Source organism: Falco cherrug, chromosome 1, assembly GCF_023634085.1.
Source record: "Falco cherrug isolate bFalChe1 chromosome 1, bFalChe1.pri, whole genome shotgun sequence".
Classification (NCBI taxonomy): domain Eukaryota; kingdom Metazoa; phylum Chordata; class Aves; order Falconiformes; family Falconidae; genus Falco; species Falco cherrug.
Window position 1 is genome coordinate 53,940,671 of NC_073697.1, and position 17,636 is coordinate 53,958,306.

The window sequence follows — 17,636 nt, forward strand, 5'->3', positions numbered from 1 at the left end:
TCATACAAACTCTTAAGCTGCATCAGAAATGAATGCAAGTATTCTAAAGAGGAAAAAAATCTTCTGCAGAAAATTTCCCATTATTAGAAAATTGTTAATTATGTTAAGGAGCAGCAATTTAGTCTTCTGTCAATGACAAAAGATACATGGGATAGTACGGTTCTAGTCAGCTGTACCAAGATTTAATTTGAAAGCACTGAAGACAACAAGTTATGGGGGATTTTGTTTTGCTTGCAGTCAGTTACAGCGGCCAGGCCAGCTCGGAGCAGTGCTCCCGGCATGGCACAGGGACATCCTGACAGGGCTTCGGCGCCACTTCATCTTCCCTGCGACACCTACATCTTTGGTCTCAGATCAACACATGGAATACAGACATCTTCTAAGCAGTACTCTCTACTACAGCTTGTAAGAAAAGGTCATGATTGTCATGAAACAAAGATAACAAACCTTCTTTTGTGAAAAAGCAGCCATATTCCTAATATAAAATAAATGTAAAAAGGAAAAATGTTATTTCAACTTATTTGAATTGCCATCATAATCAAAACCCAAAAGAACAGCCAGCTTTAAATATTGCTACAATATTTTTCATTAGAAAATTATTATAAATTTCTGGCTACCACATTCATTATCAGGTGCATTTGCCAGTGTTTACTCTGACAAGCAAATTAGTTCTGCATTTAAAAGAAGCCACTTGATGGAAAAGACCTTTAGTTCCAATGAAACCCAAACAGTGCTTTATGGATCAGGTTTTTTTTGGTAAATAGACACCTCGTGTTGCAGGTAGATGGCACAGACAATTTTCAAATCCCTCAAAAGAGCACACCGCATTAATTTTTCTAGTGATTTTGTATGTGTCCTTTAATTTTTTTTAAAGTTATTCTGGTTAAAAAAGAAGCCTCATGTTTTCATAACTTTTATGAACTGTCAAAATAATGATGTATTCAGAGAGGAGATCATGAACTCATTGCAGGTTCTGGCACTCACAGCAGCCATTAATAAGGGAAAATAAAATGCCTTTACACTTCTGTTTGTGAAAGACTCAACTTGACCCCACCAAGTTTCAGAATCACAAAAGACAAGCTGCATGAATCTAGTAACGCATCAAACACATGTTTTAAAAGCACTGGTGATCTAATGTACAGCCAGACACGACATACCTATCGGCATCCACCACATCACAGCAGACTGACCCTAGCAAGGAGCTGAACTTAGAAACAATTTTTAGGTGTGGAGCTGTTGCTGAAATGATTAGTTACAACAGCTCTAAGCAGGCACATCACTTCACCAGCGTGGATCTGTGTAAGATCAGGGCCTGAACACATTTCTTCCCTTCATCTGGCCTCAGCTTCAGGAAAAAACATGCTTCCCCCTCTCCCCATGTCAATGGACATTAAGCATATGTTGCCTCACTTTTGGAAAGTGTTGCCTTATTTAACTTCATTACTGTTTGCTGAACTGCTTTCAACCAGTTCTCATCTTGCAAAAAACTTTTAAGTGCATTAATATGGCACATGCTTAAACTCCACCATATGTGAATCGTGTGGATCAGGAGAGGGACATGACTTAGGGAGGGAGCACAGGCACTGGGCGGTGGCTTGCCTGCCTCCCCTAAAACACCTCTCTCACTGGACTTGTTTCTATCCCTCTAGTCTCCTGAGAGCCCTTGCCTTCCCTGCAAACAGTGCCTATTCCCTCGCTCCGTGTCACGCAGTCCTCCAGAACTCCCTCTGACCTTTCTGCTCTAGCCTGGTGGAACTCGGGCCATGGCGATGGCAAAGGCGCCCCTACACCTTCAGCCACAGCTGCTGCCTCACTTCCAAGGCAGCCACCACAGCCAAGGATTTAGGCTGCAGCTGGAATCCAAAGGCTCAAGGTGGGGTCCCCAGGGCCAAGCAGAAAGAGCAAAGCTCATTTGTAAGGATTAAAAGGTGGACAGGTAATGGATCTAAATGGGGCAAGAAGGGTAGGGAAAGGCAGGGAGAGTGGAAGTCAGTATACAATACAGAAAATCTGAGAAGGTTAAGAGGGGCAGCAAAAGGAGGGGCTGGGGGCACAGAAGACAAGAGATTCCCAGTTAGCATAAATAATATACATGTATGTTAGGGAGAAAGAATGAAAGCAGCTTGGAAATGTAAACAAAAATCTCTTCAGGGGAGGTAGGGCTTTAACATAGAAAATGGTGAAAAGATCAATGGGAACAAAGCACAAAGGGCTGTACAAGTCAAAGACAGCTAGAAAAACAGGCACTGACAATAAAAGATTGTGATGAGACAGACATAAAATCCATCTGTAAAATAGCTTGGACTGGGACATGTATCACAGCCTTCATACTGCAAGATTACCCCAAATGTTAAAATAATATTTTTTTCATTATTCAGAGCAACAATGGGCTTTGCATATCAAACTATGAAAAAAGATTTTCTTCTGAAAAGTAAGATTACATAATTTTTTTAGAGAAAAACACTGTTTTGTTTCTAAGATCATGCAACATATTACTTGGGAAGCAGGTTTATGAAGTCGACTCACACGCACTAGAGAAAGATGGCTCTGGCCACCAAGTTGAGCCAGGGCCTGCTCCGCTCCTCCAAGAGGGGGCAGTTCTCATGGATATTTGAATATGTAAGCTGAGTTTGGGACACACATACACCAAGAAACCTGAGGTTTCAAGAGAACTTACCACATGCTTTGGAGGGCATGAACTTGTAAACTTACCAGCTACTTCAGAAAAACTGTTCGAACAGAAGTTCTCATCTGCTGCTAGTGGAAGATAGTTCACCTTTCAGTTGCATTTAACCATAAAGTAAAGATATGCAGTAGGGCACAAACTCCATGGGACAGGAGCAAGAACACAGACTGTAACCCTAGAATGAAAAATTCACACCTACCTTAGTGTAGAAAAATTTCTCAATATCTCAGCTTGTTTCTTAAAATTTCCCACATTTGAATGACAAAATATTACAACACTGTCATTATCATGTAGTTATAACATTATGTGTCAAGTTGCATGTGGAATAGTTTAAAAACAAACTTAGCTTTTCAATGAACTTGGAATATACCAAAATAATAACAAATAGCACATTTTACCATCTGCAATCTTTTTTTTATTTAACGTGCTTAAAATAGTTTAACTATGTTATTAAACTACTAATAGGTTAATAGTTCCAACTATTAAGTGCTTACTTGAACAGCTTAATAGGAACACTCACTTGAAGGACCTTATCATTTTCACTTAATATACAAGCTTCCTTCACTCAGCCTCATTCATTTTCTAAATCTCCAAATGTTTTGCTGGAATTTTTAGGAAAATAGATTCTAGAGTTAGAATAGGAAAATATTTCTAGTTCGGAATCAAGTTTGCTTAAATTTTCTCTCTTTAGCTTTCTATTCAGATGTGCCAGCAAAGAACTGCATGTCTGAAAGAGACTGCTAGAAAAGGAACAGAGGAGAAATGTGATGGTCACAGAGCAGGCAGCTTTTTATTTGTCATTTACTCTGAACTAGAAAGAAAAGAGTACCAGGCCAAAAGTCATTCAGTTAGTTATTAAAAATGACTGATGCTAACTGATCTATCAACAGTTTCTAATGCATGCTGAATATATCACTCAACATTTACACCCCAAACTGTTGACTGAGCTTCATCCATATTCATGAAGATATATGAGCGTAACAACTACTGCAAGAAGTAAAGCTGATGTAGTAATAAAAATACACAAACACACGAGCATACTTCAGAGCATCCATGGAGACAACTTGAGACTTCAGAAAAGTAATTATTTTTATATTACAGCTTTATTTCAAGCACTGTTTCTTACTGGATACAATTTACACATTTTCCACTATGTATATATATTAACAGAATACTTAAAAAAATCATCCCTAGATAAAATATATTACGTGCTTAAAATTATTCCAGCAATGGCTCTTCCAAGTTACATTTTGCGGAGTGCTAGTTCAGATCACAGGAGGAAAAAAAATAAAAAGAAAGAGAAAAAAAATTTAAAACTGCTTTGGTAAAATACCCTTCCATGCTGATGTCTTTAAAAGTATTTTTAATGCAGGACTTCTTCATCCATTTTTATTCCAGTATCTGTCAAATAGATAGGAGGAAGCATATATAATACAGTTATACTGCTTTATTTAAATATAATTTTAAAGAATACAGGTCTTAATTTTTCAAAGTGTGTGGTCTCACGTTTGAATTTCAGCCGGTCAAAAAACTGCCTGCTGCTTCTCAACGTACGGTGGTGCAATATGTTTTTGAAACCTCTAGTTGCATTGTTGCAATGGTCACTGTTAAAACAAAGTTTCTTTCTGGTAATTCCAGAGCCTGCTTAAGGTAGGAGGACCACCAAAAGTACCAAACCAGAGAAGAATAGCACAGTCACTGAACTGCACACATTGAGCTTCTAGGAGGATTAACGGTTCTTGTCACAGGCTCTTGACTGTAGTTGACAATATCTGCCTTCACCACCCTCTGTCATAAAAGAAAACACAGTAACAATCAGATAATATCCTCATGCTGACAAAGCATTCAACAGATATTTTACTATAAAATATGAGGGGGGAAAAACTGGGCAAAACAGCCACTGCTTTGGGGTTTTTTTTCATTACTTCACAGAAACCCTTATCAGATGCTAATTCTCATTCTAAATACCAGTTAATCCACACTAAGCAGAAGGAAATGCCTTGGTAGGTTTTCACAACACTACAAATGGAACATGACTTTTTTGCAAAAGCAACAAATACAGTTTTACTTCCATGAAAGTTGTTCTGTATGGAAACAATAAAGCAGTATTTGTTTGCAAAGACTATGGTATGCATTCTTTAAGAATAACTGCCTAAATTGTAACTGGAAATTGTATGTAAGTTTGTCTTTCCATCTTTACTCCAAACACTTCACAGGAAAATATGGACAGAATTCAAAGTAAATTCCAAACATAACTATATTTCAAACAAGTTTTGATAGTCAAACTGACTAATGTTTCTTTTCTAATACAGAACCAACAGATACTACCCATTCTATTTACAAAGCATTTGATAAGACTGTTGGTCTCTCCTATATAAGAAGGAAATGAGATTCCAATTTAGTGTCCATTTGAGGCAGCTATCTAACATTTTGAATATACAGCACTGAAGGACCTTCCTAATACAGTAACATGAAGTATTTCAAATTTGCTATGAACTCTCATGGTTTCTCTCAGAAACACCATGTAATTGTACACAGAGTTCCAAATTAATATGTTAAGTATTACAAGTGCTTACAAATACAAAATATATTTTTCCAATCAAACGTATTGCAACAGGTAAAAGTAATGCAGCTTAGAAAAAACAAGAACAAAACAAAACCCCAAGTTTTCCATCAATACCTGAACTACTGCATTGAGCAGACTTTGCTCTGGCAGTTGGAAGTGTTGTGCTGTTGATTATCTTCTTCAGGATATTTCACTAGTTCTGCCCTGACAACATGCTGTTAATCATGTATCAACGTAATGGATAGCGAGCAAGGAGAAGAATGTTAAAAGAGAAGGAAAAAAAATGGAGATATTCATCAGTAGTTGCAAAGAATGAATGAATGATATAAGACTACGCAAAGCAAAACAAAAGCACATTTGTTTTCAGGCCATATGATACAAGAGCAGTGTGTCTAGCTGAAAGCGTCACTACCAGCATCAGGGCTGCTTCTCAAGCTTCTTCAAGGACATGCCCTTTCAAAGCACTGAAGGGAAACGTTCAAACGTGCAACCAATGAAAGTGTATTAAAGCAAGAGAAGGAAGGGAATAAAAAGGAAGGCAACTCAGTGGAAGAAAAGATGACAATGGCCTAATCTTTTCAGTCTAGGGTATCTAAATATTACATCAGTTAGCTTCCTAGCAACAATTGTTACAAGTGCATTAGATGTACACATGGATCTTTTCCATCACATTAACTATCACGTTATAACCAAATATAGAATAAAAAACAGTAACAAACTAACAACCTCACATCTGAGTGCTGCAAGCTTTGGTTTTTCTTTACTTCACATAAAAATAAAAGGCTCTCATTTTTCCCCTTAAAGACAAACAAAACTGTTGAAAGTTTTGTCGCTATTAGTAGTATTCATGCAAAGGGGAGAAAAATTCTCAGAACAATTTCAGCAAAGAAGTCACAGAACAGGTAGGTCTGCTATGATAGATATCCTAAACCAGTTTAGTGGTTTTTTTTTTAAATACTTCAACTTTTACACAACATATTTTCCAGCATAAACTGAATGGAGAAATGCAGAAATACTGTTTTTTTAAAGGAAACAATATATAAACCGGATTATATGAATATATAAACCACGTATGTTAAAGATACCTCTGCAAATAAAACCCATCCGTCAAGCAAGAGTGAACTGACTGGTAAGGGATCTGGATTTATTAGCTGCTGATGTATTCTTCTTGAGTTTAATTGATCACATTCATATTATCTTATCTAGGGGACACACTCATGATTTACTGGACTCCTGGCCTGATGTTTTCAAGGCAAAGGTTGCTAAATCCCATGTAAGGCAGTAGTAGGAGTTTTAGCATTAAACAGTGTTATCCGACCTCACAAGACCTAGTTTCTTCATACCAATCTTTTGACTGGAGCTGGGGTGGGGGTGGGTGCGGGAGGGAAGTCTTGCAATCAATAGGCAATTAATTGTTCCTTGAAACATTGGTCTAAATCCCATCCTGTAAACACAGGCAGGTTAGTGACCCATGCTTAGGCATGCTGTAGCAAGAAACTGACTATCATAAATGACTTGGATTTTCTAAAGGAATTTCATCTAAATAAGAGTAAAAAAATACTGCTGCAATATTTCTTTTATTAACGTCATGGTAACTAAAAATTTTGTCGTCTTTGTATCAGTTTCTATGTCAAGCATATAATTGCCATGGTTCAAAGCACTGTCAATAACGAGAAATAACCTTTCTTGGTGCAGGTTCTCTGAATTCCAGATCTGACTTCTCTGCCAAATATTTTATTGTAAAAAGCTGGCACACACACCCTAGTTTGCTTAACTGGCATTTAGTTAAACAGAAAACTACACATCACTTACAAAAATGCGAGCTCTTGACAATGCCAAGGAACAAAGCTATACCCCATGCAGTTTTTATAGTACGGTTGAAAGTACAAAATATAGAAAAAAACCATTTCATTATAGTGAAGGAGCTATTTCCTTAAATTTCATCAGATCCTTGTGATTTAAAAGGGAGAGTATTTTGAGGACTGAAAGTCAGAATCTGCAAATTTTTTACTTTGGAACTGCTCCATTTCAAAAACATGCTCTACTTTCCAGTCACGCATAAAAAGTAACCTAGTTCTTTGTTTCACCACAGTTTTGTCCAAATAAAGGTTTGATTAACAGTCATCTCAGCATGTTAACAGACAAGGTTTAGTAGCTCTAGCTGAGATAGTTTAAAAACTTACCACCCCCAAATGTCTGTCCTATTCCTCTGCTGGAGATCACTGCTGCCAAAGGAGAGCTGGTGGAATGTAACGTGTACTTGCACCTCATCCGCTTCAGCACAAAGTCTGGCAGCTTCACTTAAAAACAACTTTCAGCAGCAGTTTAAGCTAAGCTGCACAACTTCACCCTGATGTGGCCAAGGCACATGTTCACCTTCCATTTTCTGATTCTGCTGTGGGAGTGATAAATTCCAGCAAAAGGGCAGTAACAAATAGCTTGGGTTGCATTAATATCTTAAACTGCTGCAGCTGTTTTCTAAAACAATGCATGGTAAATAATTCAGTTTCTAAGGCTTGTTCTTGCAGTTAATTAACAGAAGTTGCACTGTTACTTTGAAGGGAACCAAGAACCCCATCCACTTTTCACAGAGCTTCTGCAGTTCTGCCAGTCATCAAAGCTCAAAAGCCATGAGCCAAGCCCTACAAATCCATACAAGTTAAAATGATTTGTTTGTAATTCCTATTACTCATTTCTAGCCACCTGTAAGTCACTTCTAAGATCTTCCTAGTGACTGTGACAATTATAATTGATTTTAAACACAAGAAATATGATTTTCAGGCATAAAATCAAAAGTGCTAGAAACAATGTTTTAAAGAGTAGTCTCAATATTAGACAATCAGTAACAATGAAGAAATATGTAATAAAACTTAATTGACATGTAGGATTTCATTGTTGGCATTTTACACAAACTTAGTATTTCATTTTATATTTTGTTACCACCTAGACTGAATGAAGACATCTGATGTTCTCTGACAAGCATATTCAAGCAGCAACCTTGTAATTTTTCAAAATGAGGAAATCTCATGTTACACAAATATGAAAAATGCAAAGATATAATCCAGCGTATAAGTAGTGCACATCTGTAAAAACTAAAATGTATTTTACTCTGTTTAAAGATTAAATCCAAGTCAACACTTGCGTACTTACTGATTTAAGGATGAGTCACACTTACTATTGTATTGGTTTTATTTGTTTCTTTATAGCTTTTATCTAGTATCCATCTATCCACTTTTATAGTCCAATAGCTAGAGTATTAAATGCCTAAAAATTTTAAGGAACACACTCACATAACTGTTCCACAACTTAAGAAAGCCCTATGCCTATTCTACAGATGGAGGGAAAGTCTGTGGTCAATCAGAAACCTAGTAATGACAACATCATCTCACACCACGTCCTTCCAGCCAAGAGATCAGCTCCATGCTATTGGGAAACAGCATCTACACATTACTCCAATTAGGCTTTTCCACTCTAGACTAATTAATTTCTCTCAAGACATATCCCTCTATTCATCTCCCTGAGGACATGAAGATTAGTTTTCCTTCTCCAGTTTTATGCAAAGATTTCCCTTTTCTATCTTAAGTGACCAGGGTATTTGGTTCCATACAACAATGAATCTTAAGATACAACCAACAGACCCTCCAATACAGTTCCCATTGGTTTCTCACTAAGTTAAATGGGGGCAATTCTTACAGCCCACTCAAAATAGCACTCTCAAAGGAAGCAAATGTTTTACTGGTAACAACCGTTGCTTGTTCGGAGTAGATTGAAGCTATGCTCGATTAGCAGAACTTTGCAAAGTCAGGCAGCTGCTTTCCAGCATTCTCTCTCTAGCTGCATGCACAGTGTAGCACCACGTAGAGACTTCTGCTGTACCTGAATGGCGACAATGAAGTTTTTCTGTCCAGCTCCGTTTTCTGGCTTTGTTTCTTTCTTTCTTCTTTTGTTGTTCTTGGTTCTTTAGGGTTTGGGAATTCTTTTATCTTTTTTAGTTTTATCACTATAGCTTGGAAACGCATTAACAGCAATATGTGGGCCACAGTGAGTATTTAATTTATGCATATTAGCTATTCATAGGCTATTGCTACTGCAATTTTGCATAATACAAACTTTGTCTGATCCACGTATTGCATATTGCATTGATCCGCTCAACAAAATTAAAAACTGTAATTACAATGCTAAGGTAAGAGGAAGCCTACTTAAAGCTGATACCAATTTGACATAAGTAGCTATGTATTCTTGAGTCAGGGCTGTATTAAGATTCTTACTTTAAAAAAAAACGTAAAAATACACACTTTCTTTAGAAAGCTACCATTTTCTGTATAACCCCATTTATTATATTCTCTTTTTAAGGTATTTGAATACCTGTCTACAAGCTTACACCTGAGTTACCAGAACACAACACGACACAGCACAGAGAGGTCTAAGACTAATGTTCCAGTGCTAGCTAAACAACCGAAGAAAAATTAAAGAACTCTTATGTGCTGAATTATTTATATGCAAATAAACATGGAGCTCAGAACAATAGATGGATGGTGCCTTAGTAGTAAAGGATTATTGAAAAGACACACTCAATATTTCTCTACCTATAAATTACATCTTTTCAAAGCACCTTAGCTTTGCATGTTAGATATGCATTGTAAGTGTATTTTACCATTTTACTGTTTGCAATACAGTTTTCTAGTTAACCACTTCAACACAGATTGTAAACACTGCTGTGGCAAAACACTTTCAGAACTTACATATTTATTGTACATTTCAAAAAGCAGGAGACCAAGCTTACCTAAGAAATGTTTTGCTTTTTTTTTTTTTAAATAAACTTGTTGACTTATTTTGTGGTACTTGTTTAATGTTGGTAAAACTAGAAGTTCCAGTATATTATACCACTAGAACAGCTACTTTTTGGTTCAGTAAGTAAATTTAAAATAAGTGTATTGTAATCTCAAACGTCATTATAGTAAGGGTTGCCTCAGTAGGACAATCTTCTGGTTTTGAGGTTTCTGAAACTGGGTTCGCATAAAATCTTTCTGGTTTAAACCTATGCACACAGTCTTACTGGCAGGAAAATTATTTTTAGAAGCAGGAACTAGAAGAAGGTGGTGGTAAGAAAAAGGGGGTTATATTAGAAACGCTCTTGCTTGCTTGCTTTCTTGAACAATTACACATTTTTGCTCTCCTAACTTTCCGTGGTAAAAACTCAGTGACTTCCAACTCTGACAGACATAGTAAAGCAAGGACTCACATTTTAATTAACATAGTTACAGCTCAAATTTTTAAAAACGGCAAAACCATCTTTTCCCAATTAATTTGTAAGGTCCTAAAACAATGCTTTCATTAGGGCCATTTTGCATACAGCAATTACTGAACAGCATCAACTGCAGCAAAGCTCTGCTACAGTCCACAGCAGGACATACATGGAGCAGGGTTTTGCCATGTGTTCACAGTGAAATCACTATATTCACATCCCTAACTGACTGCTAACCCATCTAAGAGAATGGGAGACAATCTTCTTGACGACCTTCCCACCTAGTGCAGTGGAACGTTCTCCCCTCTCTCAGTCCTTTCTAACTGCAGAGGAAATGGCAGAAAATCCCCTAGATAACACTCATAATGCAAAGAACAAAACACAAAATGCAAGAGCAGAAATCATGCTGCTCCTTTAGGGGGCAATTATTTGGGACTGGTAGGGTGAGAAAAATAATCATAGATGCCAGGGAGCCATAATAGCTCCCCAAACGCGTGACTCCACAGGTCTGCCTGCCACTAAGAATGGGTATACTGAACCAGAATAGGATTAATTTCTCATTTGCATATCAGGATAAAATGGGAAATAGTGACCTTACAAAGTCAATATCCCTTCCCAGAGTCAGACAGTCACAGCTGAGGTCCTGTATTATACAGGTACACAATGAAGACTAAAATCTGAGATTATCGAACGTAAGATTTGATATAGTTAATTCCTGACTCTCTGACAACTAATATTTTTACTGTATAATTACAATGAAGATAGATTTGGAAAATTTCTACTCACAGAAGCTTACATGCTCTATCACTTACATGTTTAGTGTTCTAAAATGAAATTTGGTTTTAAATACGTAAAGAATTAAAAAAGAACAATTGTCATAAAAACTGTATCTGACATCAATATACAGTATTTAATGTATACATAAGAGTATCTTCCATGCTACCTGTACATTACATGCATACATACAGATGTTTTAACCTCTAAACCAATTCTAAGCACTATTTTTAAAGAAACAGCTCTCAAACTAAAGGGTTTTATTCTAATTTTTTGAACATATATTTTCTTCTTTCATCAAGTTTATCATGATGGATAAATATAGAATTATATTATTTAAAAGCTGTTGTGAAAGTAAATAATTGTCTTCAGACCAACAAATGCAGCTGCTTTAAAAAAAACCTCATTGCAAATAACTGTCCTTTAATACTAAATAAAATACTAAGAAAAAATACGTATTTGTGGAAAATCACCTGTGATTGTTCCAATTCTGCTTTGTTTAATTTGATGCCAAGTATATCAGCAGCAATTCTCTGAAAACACAGGAAGACCTATGGAAAAAAATTAAATTGCATTTAAATGATTAAAAACAGACATCCTTGAGGTTCTTTCAAATGTATCATACCATTTTTGAACTGTAAACAATGGGATATACAAAATTATGACCTGTGCAAAACAGATCTGAAAATAACCTCATCTGGTACATTCAATTTTGTTTAAAAATTGGAGAAAATAACTCAACAATAGTACAAGGAATGAACAGTATGCTGGATTGTTAAGCAAAACTTCTACTGTGCCTCCAGAGACCGAAGTTTAAACAAGCTTTTACACAACCCACCTCTCAAATACTACTCTCAGTGCTATAAAATATGAATAAGGGTATTCACTAACGTTTAGCACAAAAATATATCACCAGCATATTGTGCAACAGAGGTGTAGGTTTCTGGAATTGAGAACAACAGAACTGAGCATCAAGTTCACCAAAATCTCTACTACACACATTTAAAAAACATTAGCATTACAAAAGCCAAGCAATAATACATTTGTTCTGAAAAGTCTTATAAAACATTCTGGTTGTTGCAGTGAATAGAAGCATCTAGGAAACAAGATTTGTATGGCATGCAGCAGCCTGGCAGAGTTAGAGTTTGGACACGGTTTGACAGATAACATTGGGTGGCAATACTATCTTAAATAACACCTTTACTTCATCTCAATCCAGTCCACCAATCTTACTGTTTAGGCAGCTGGATTTTAAATGAGATTAAAGAACACAAGAGATGTTAAAGAGAGGAGCTTAAGCTTGCACTGCGGCTGAACACTACTGTCAAGCTACACGTTGTTTGACTGAGCTCAAAATCTGAACTACTAACATTGCTCTTCATCATGCAGCTGCCACTCCCAAAAGGGAAGTCCTGTGTAAGGGCTTTTAGTAATTTTCAATGAAAAATCAAAAAATTACCATTTACACAATGTCTCCTTATACCTGACACTGAAACCAGTAACGGATTAGTGGCACAACCAACCAACATGGCACAACCATGGTCAATTCCAAAATAATTTCTATTTCTCTGAACTACCTGGTCTATTCTACTGGCATCCCCACAGCAAGAAAGGAAATCCTGAACAGGCTTCCCTTCTCCAGACACCTACTTTAACCAGCATCAGGCTCTCAGGTGTACTGAGCTAGATCGTCTGCCACAAGGATGCTTTGTGCATAAAACATTAGGCACAAATTCAGTGCTTTAGCTATGAAATTTGATGGACAGTATGACAGCTATACTAAATCTTTCCTGACTTTTTTTCTCCCCTGAGGAGACTTTCGGGCTTTTCTATGTACATTAAATTATCTTTTGCAAACAATTTTGTTGGAAAGATCTGAGGTAAACAAAACAAATAATTTGTCTTAACTGAGTATTTAAGACTCTTCTAGACTATATCCACAGCAGCAATGGATGGCCTCTTCTTCTGTCCTGTCTAGGGTAAACACCCTGTCTTTCCTGCATAACTACCAAAATACATGAAGATTTTGAAAGGCCACTATGCGGTAACAGTGAAAGAGTTCATTCAAATTTATATTGAAACTAAAAATGAATGACTGTAAACTCATACCTTCTTTTGTTAGTAGATATTTAAACAGAGATTTCTGGCTAATGCTTTCTAGGTATGTTCACATTCACTTTTGTTTTTAAACAGTTTAAAAAAGTACAATCAGCATATATAGTGGGATGTGTAATTCATGAATCAATTAAAAAGATAGATTCATTCATAATTTTTAATGTTAAAGATTTGAACCTTATAAAAAGAACTGGTTTTTCTTCCTATTACCAAATCCCACAAAAAGGTTGTCTCCTTGAGAAAGGAAGATATTTTATCAGATGCACATTTCATTGAGTGAAGTATTATAAAGTTACAAAAAAGCTCAACTTTTCACACTGAAAACTAAAAATTATGCCGAAGATTTTATACAAACTATAAGGAGAATCAGCACTCACTGTGTTTGTAATAGCAGTATTGTTAAGACTTCACAGAAAAAACATTACATTATAAAATTAGGCAGTCCATTGTATAAGTTTCATCAAAGGTCTTATAATAAGGATTCCATTTCTATTACAGGATTATGGATTATACCCTCATACAATTAAACATGGTCTTACTGTTCAATAACATTAAAAATAAATTATGTTGTCAATAAGTAACATTAAGGAGATAGATACAGGACTGTTTTATGGGAATGTGACATTATGCACATGACAGATATCTAGCAAAACAATATGATGTCATTTAATTTGACTGATACAGTCAACTGAAAAAGAACCTTTTCTTCCATACATTTCCAACTAAAACAAACCACTCAGCTCAGAGTCAAAAGACTCTTCATAAACATACTCTGCAAAGGATTATAAATACCATAATGTTCATATTTCAATGGACCTGCAGAGGGAGTGTCTCTCATGGCTCAGGACCCATAATAAAAACTTTGATTGCAATAGGGTCCTGTGATGTTATCAACTGTTGAAAGTTCCTATATTGATAGTCTATAAGACGGGAATCCATCTGAAATGAAGAAATACATTTAACTACAGACAGATAGCAAACAGAGATCCAGCTGGTCTCAGTCATCTTGTTGATGTATAAACTAGATCATTTCCATATTAAAATCTATACTTCAAACTTCAAATCAGATGAGAAGCCGCTGTAACTAATAAAGAATATATACACTCATACAAAGATTATTTTTCATGGAACTAGGCAGGGCAAAAAGGACCTGCAGCAGCCCAAGTTCTCAATGGTTTGATATGTGGAGTATAATAAAATAGCATCTTTAAAACAAAAACAAAAAAAATCTACAAGGGTTTTATTTTTCTTACTCACAGAATCTCCTGTCTTGGCCGACACAAAATGGCTACTGAAATTGTTTTCCTGACAAAATCGCTGGTGCTTGTCAACTTTCACTGTGCGCATATGCTCCAGGTCAACTAAAAATAATTTGAAGAAAGGAAAAATTACTACAGTGGAGCCCATTCAGTTACCTGTCTTTGAAATTTTTCATTGGAAACATATGAGATGTAATCTGTTCCTTCACAGGTGTATGCAAATCCAAGTTTCTTTCTTTTTATAATCATTTGCTAAAATAAAAATAAGTAAAAACATTAGATTAATTTTATTTGCAAACTAAATTGAAACCACAATTTAAATTGTACAGTCAAATGCAACAAATTCTTATCTGAAATAAAGGACAAATATAATTCTGGATACACAAACAATTTGTAACAATTTTACTGCTAACTACATGCAAAAATCTGAGACATAACTAAATTTTGCACATTCTTTTTTGCAAGCATGATGCATATTGGAGATTCCAGTGTAATCTAAAGACTTTTACAAAACAGAGTTCACCAAGCACATCTGAATCTACATATTTTTTCCTCAGTAAAAAATGTAAACAAGTTATAAAGAACTTTATTGTAGTACATGGTAGAGCAAAAACATTCCCTATAATAAAAATTAACCGAGTAAAAACACTGATGCTTAGTTACTTGCACATGAAGCTTTCAATTCCACAAAGGTATGGTTCAGAAAATTAAAAACAGTAAAATTTCACGTGTCACACGCATTTTCATTTTTATCATTTTACAACCATTGCAAATAGAGCGAAGCTTTCAAATGGTATTTTATGTTTAAAAACACCAGTTGCTTCCAAAACAACATGGAACTCAAATCTTGCACAGATTTTATTGTGTACATTCCAGTTTCTCCAAATCTGATCCTAAGGTAACTGGAAACTATATTGAACAGTTTCTCTCTTTTATTGCATTACAGTTCCTATAAGGGTGTTGACTCAATGCTGACAAATTATAAGGCAAATATATTCAGAAGGATTTAAGGACAACCAGGCTCTTTCAGTCAATACAGGAAAAAAAAACTTAAACTGATTTCCTGAGGAAGGGACCCAACTGACTTGTAAAAACTTGTAAATTTGCAAATCTAGTAAGTCTGCATAATAGTGTCATTTGATTATCAGCTGAAAAAATGCTCTCCTACTACATAAAAGGCTTTATTTTACAATGATACTGGAGGTCTTTAATTTGTAAGCTCTGGAGATTTTCTCTTGGAGATTTTTAGTCTAACAGGGGATTCCTACACCCCATTTATACTGCTTACCTTGGTTAATGTGGAGTTTTTGCCAATTATTACTGTTCCTTGCACATCAGTAAAGCCTTGTTTATAAGAACAGGCCTAAAATCATCCAGTTACCACAGGCATTAATTTGTGAAGGACTAAAATACTAAGCTATTAACACTAATGTTTGCAGTACAGTTTTTCGTAATACTAAACGCAGAATATATAGTTTCACAAAAAATAGGAAGAACAAATACATCTACTAAGATAAACCCCAAAGTCAATAACAATTTTGTTAAAAACTCAAGCAGTCTATGTAATAGCTACTTAACTTTTTTCTCTGAAAAATAACTACCAGAAAAGAGCCTCTTAAAACACTTTTAAGAATAAAACACAGCATACTGCCTAAACCATATCATTATTAACATTATTTTTACTCTTCACATACTAGCTTTAAGTGCAGCTTGGAAAGCACAACAGTGAGATTACTCTTTTGGGAAAAATAAATATATTTTCTTTATTTTTATTTGATGAGCTTCTTAAAAGAACCTTAACCCCACCTCCAAGTTTCACTCACTGTATTTCTTCAACTATACCCAACTCTAAAAACCTACACACGATTACAACAGAAATAAATAAATAGATAGATAGCATTTACACTGATTGCTCTAAAATACCATGGTGTGCTTATGTAAGTCCATAAACACAAGCTCACAAGTTACAGTCTCTCAAACTCTCTTTCCCAGGAAGGAAAGAAAAGGAAGTAGAAAAACACAACAGCATTCTAAAAGGTTGATGAATTTCCAGGAAGACAATGTCACTGCCATACCGGAAACCATATCCTCAAACGCCTCCTATGTTCTATTCAAAGAAACATCAATAATAATAGATGGTTAGTGGAGCATGTACTTTACTACAGTAGAGAAATTAAAAGTCTAACGGACTGGAAGTGAAAATTAAATTAAATTATGTTTCTGAATTTTGCATAATTCTCAGTCCCTCTCCCCACTTACAAGTATTTCACCTTGTGCCTTCTGAATGATGGGCAGCCTGCTATGAACTGTATGGCTACTGTTATGCTAGATAACTGCCAGATAGCTGTGCATGTGCACACTCTCAGTCCTCTGTAAATGCAAGGCAATTCATGTTACATTAGCTCTCAATGAAAGAGAGCACAGTTTTAGTACAAGAAAAGGGTTTCAAGCATTAATAAATATTTAACCATACAAAGCTGCAGTTTGCAGTCAATGACTATGCTAGTTCAAATTACTTTGCATTGCTACAGGCTAAGGGCACGATCATAGTTACTGAAGATCAGCTAAAACAGGGTGAATGGTATGCTGTGGTCCTTTTTTTTGAACATCTGACATTGGTCAGCTCGACAGGCAGAATTCTTAGCACACCAGGAGATAAGTCTTGTCCAGCTTTTATTTAGACATAGCAGCAAAAAGACTTTAAGGAGGAATTTGGGGGAGAAAAATGATTTTCTAAAAAGATGTTTAGAAGAAATGCAGGGACTTCATAGACAGAAAACTAACAGCTGGCCAATGCAGGCTCATATGATGAGCCAATTAACAGCAGGAATAGATATCTTGGGATGAAGGATGGTACTAGAAGGCACTTAAGCCCATGAAAAGTGTAAAGGCAAAGAGAAGTAAGTTCTGGATAAAAAGAAAGAGAATCAGATACATAAATACATTTTGATTTTTACAAACCAAGAAAACAATCTTGCAGAATATTCTAAA

General features: G+C 35.8%; 1 protein-coding gene across 2 annotated transcripts in view; it reads right to left on the bottom strand.

Annotated features, from left to right (window-relative positions):
- Positions 1 to 3,770: 3,770 nt before the first annotated feature.
- RAB28 (RAB28, member RAS oncogene family) overlaps positions 3,771 to 17,636 on the bottom strand; it is a 66,134-nt gene continuing 52,268 nt past the window's right edge. Inside the window, exons 5-8 of one of the 2 annotated variants that reach the window (XM_055718148.1) lie at positions 14,644 to 14,747; positions 11,745 to 11,822; positions 5,367 to 5,467; positions 4,340 to 4,474 (exon numbers count right to left, since the gene is read on the bottom strand). In XM_055718148.1, the coding sequence (XP_055574123.1) occupies positions 5,372 to 5,467; positions 11,745 to 11,822; positions 14,644 to 14,747 (278 nt within the window). In that variant the 3' untranslated portion in view covers positions 4,340 to 4,474; positions 5,367 to 5,371. Of the gene's footprint in view, positions 4,475 to 5,366; positions 5,468 to 11,744; positions 11,823 to 14,643; positions 14,748 to 17,636 lie in introns of both variants that reach the window. The other variant, XM_055718157.1, reaches the window with a different exon arrangement.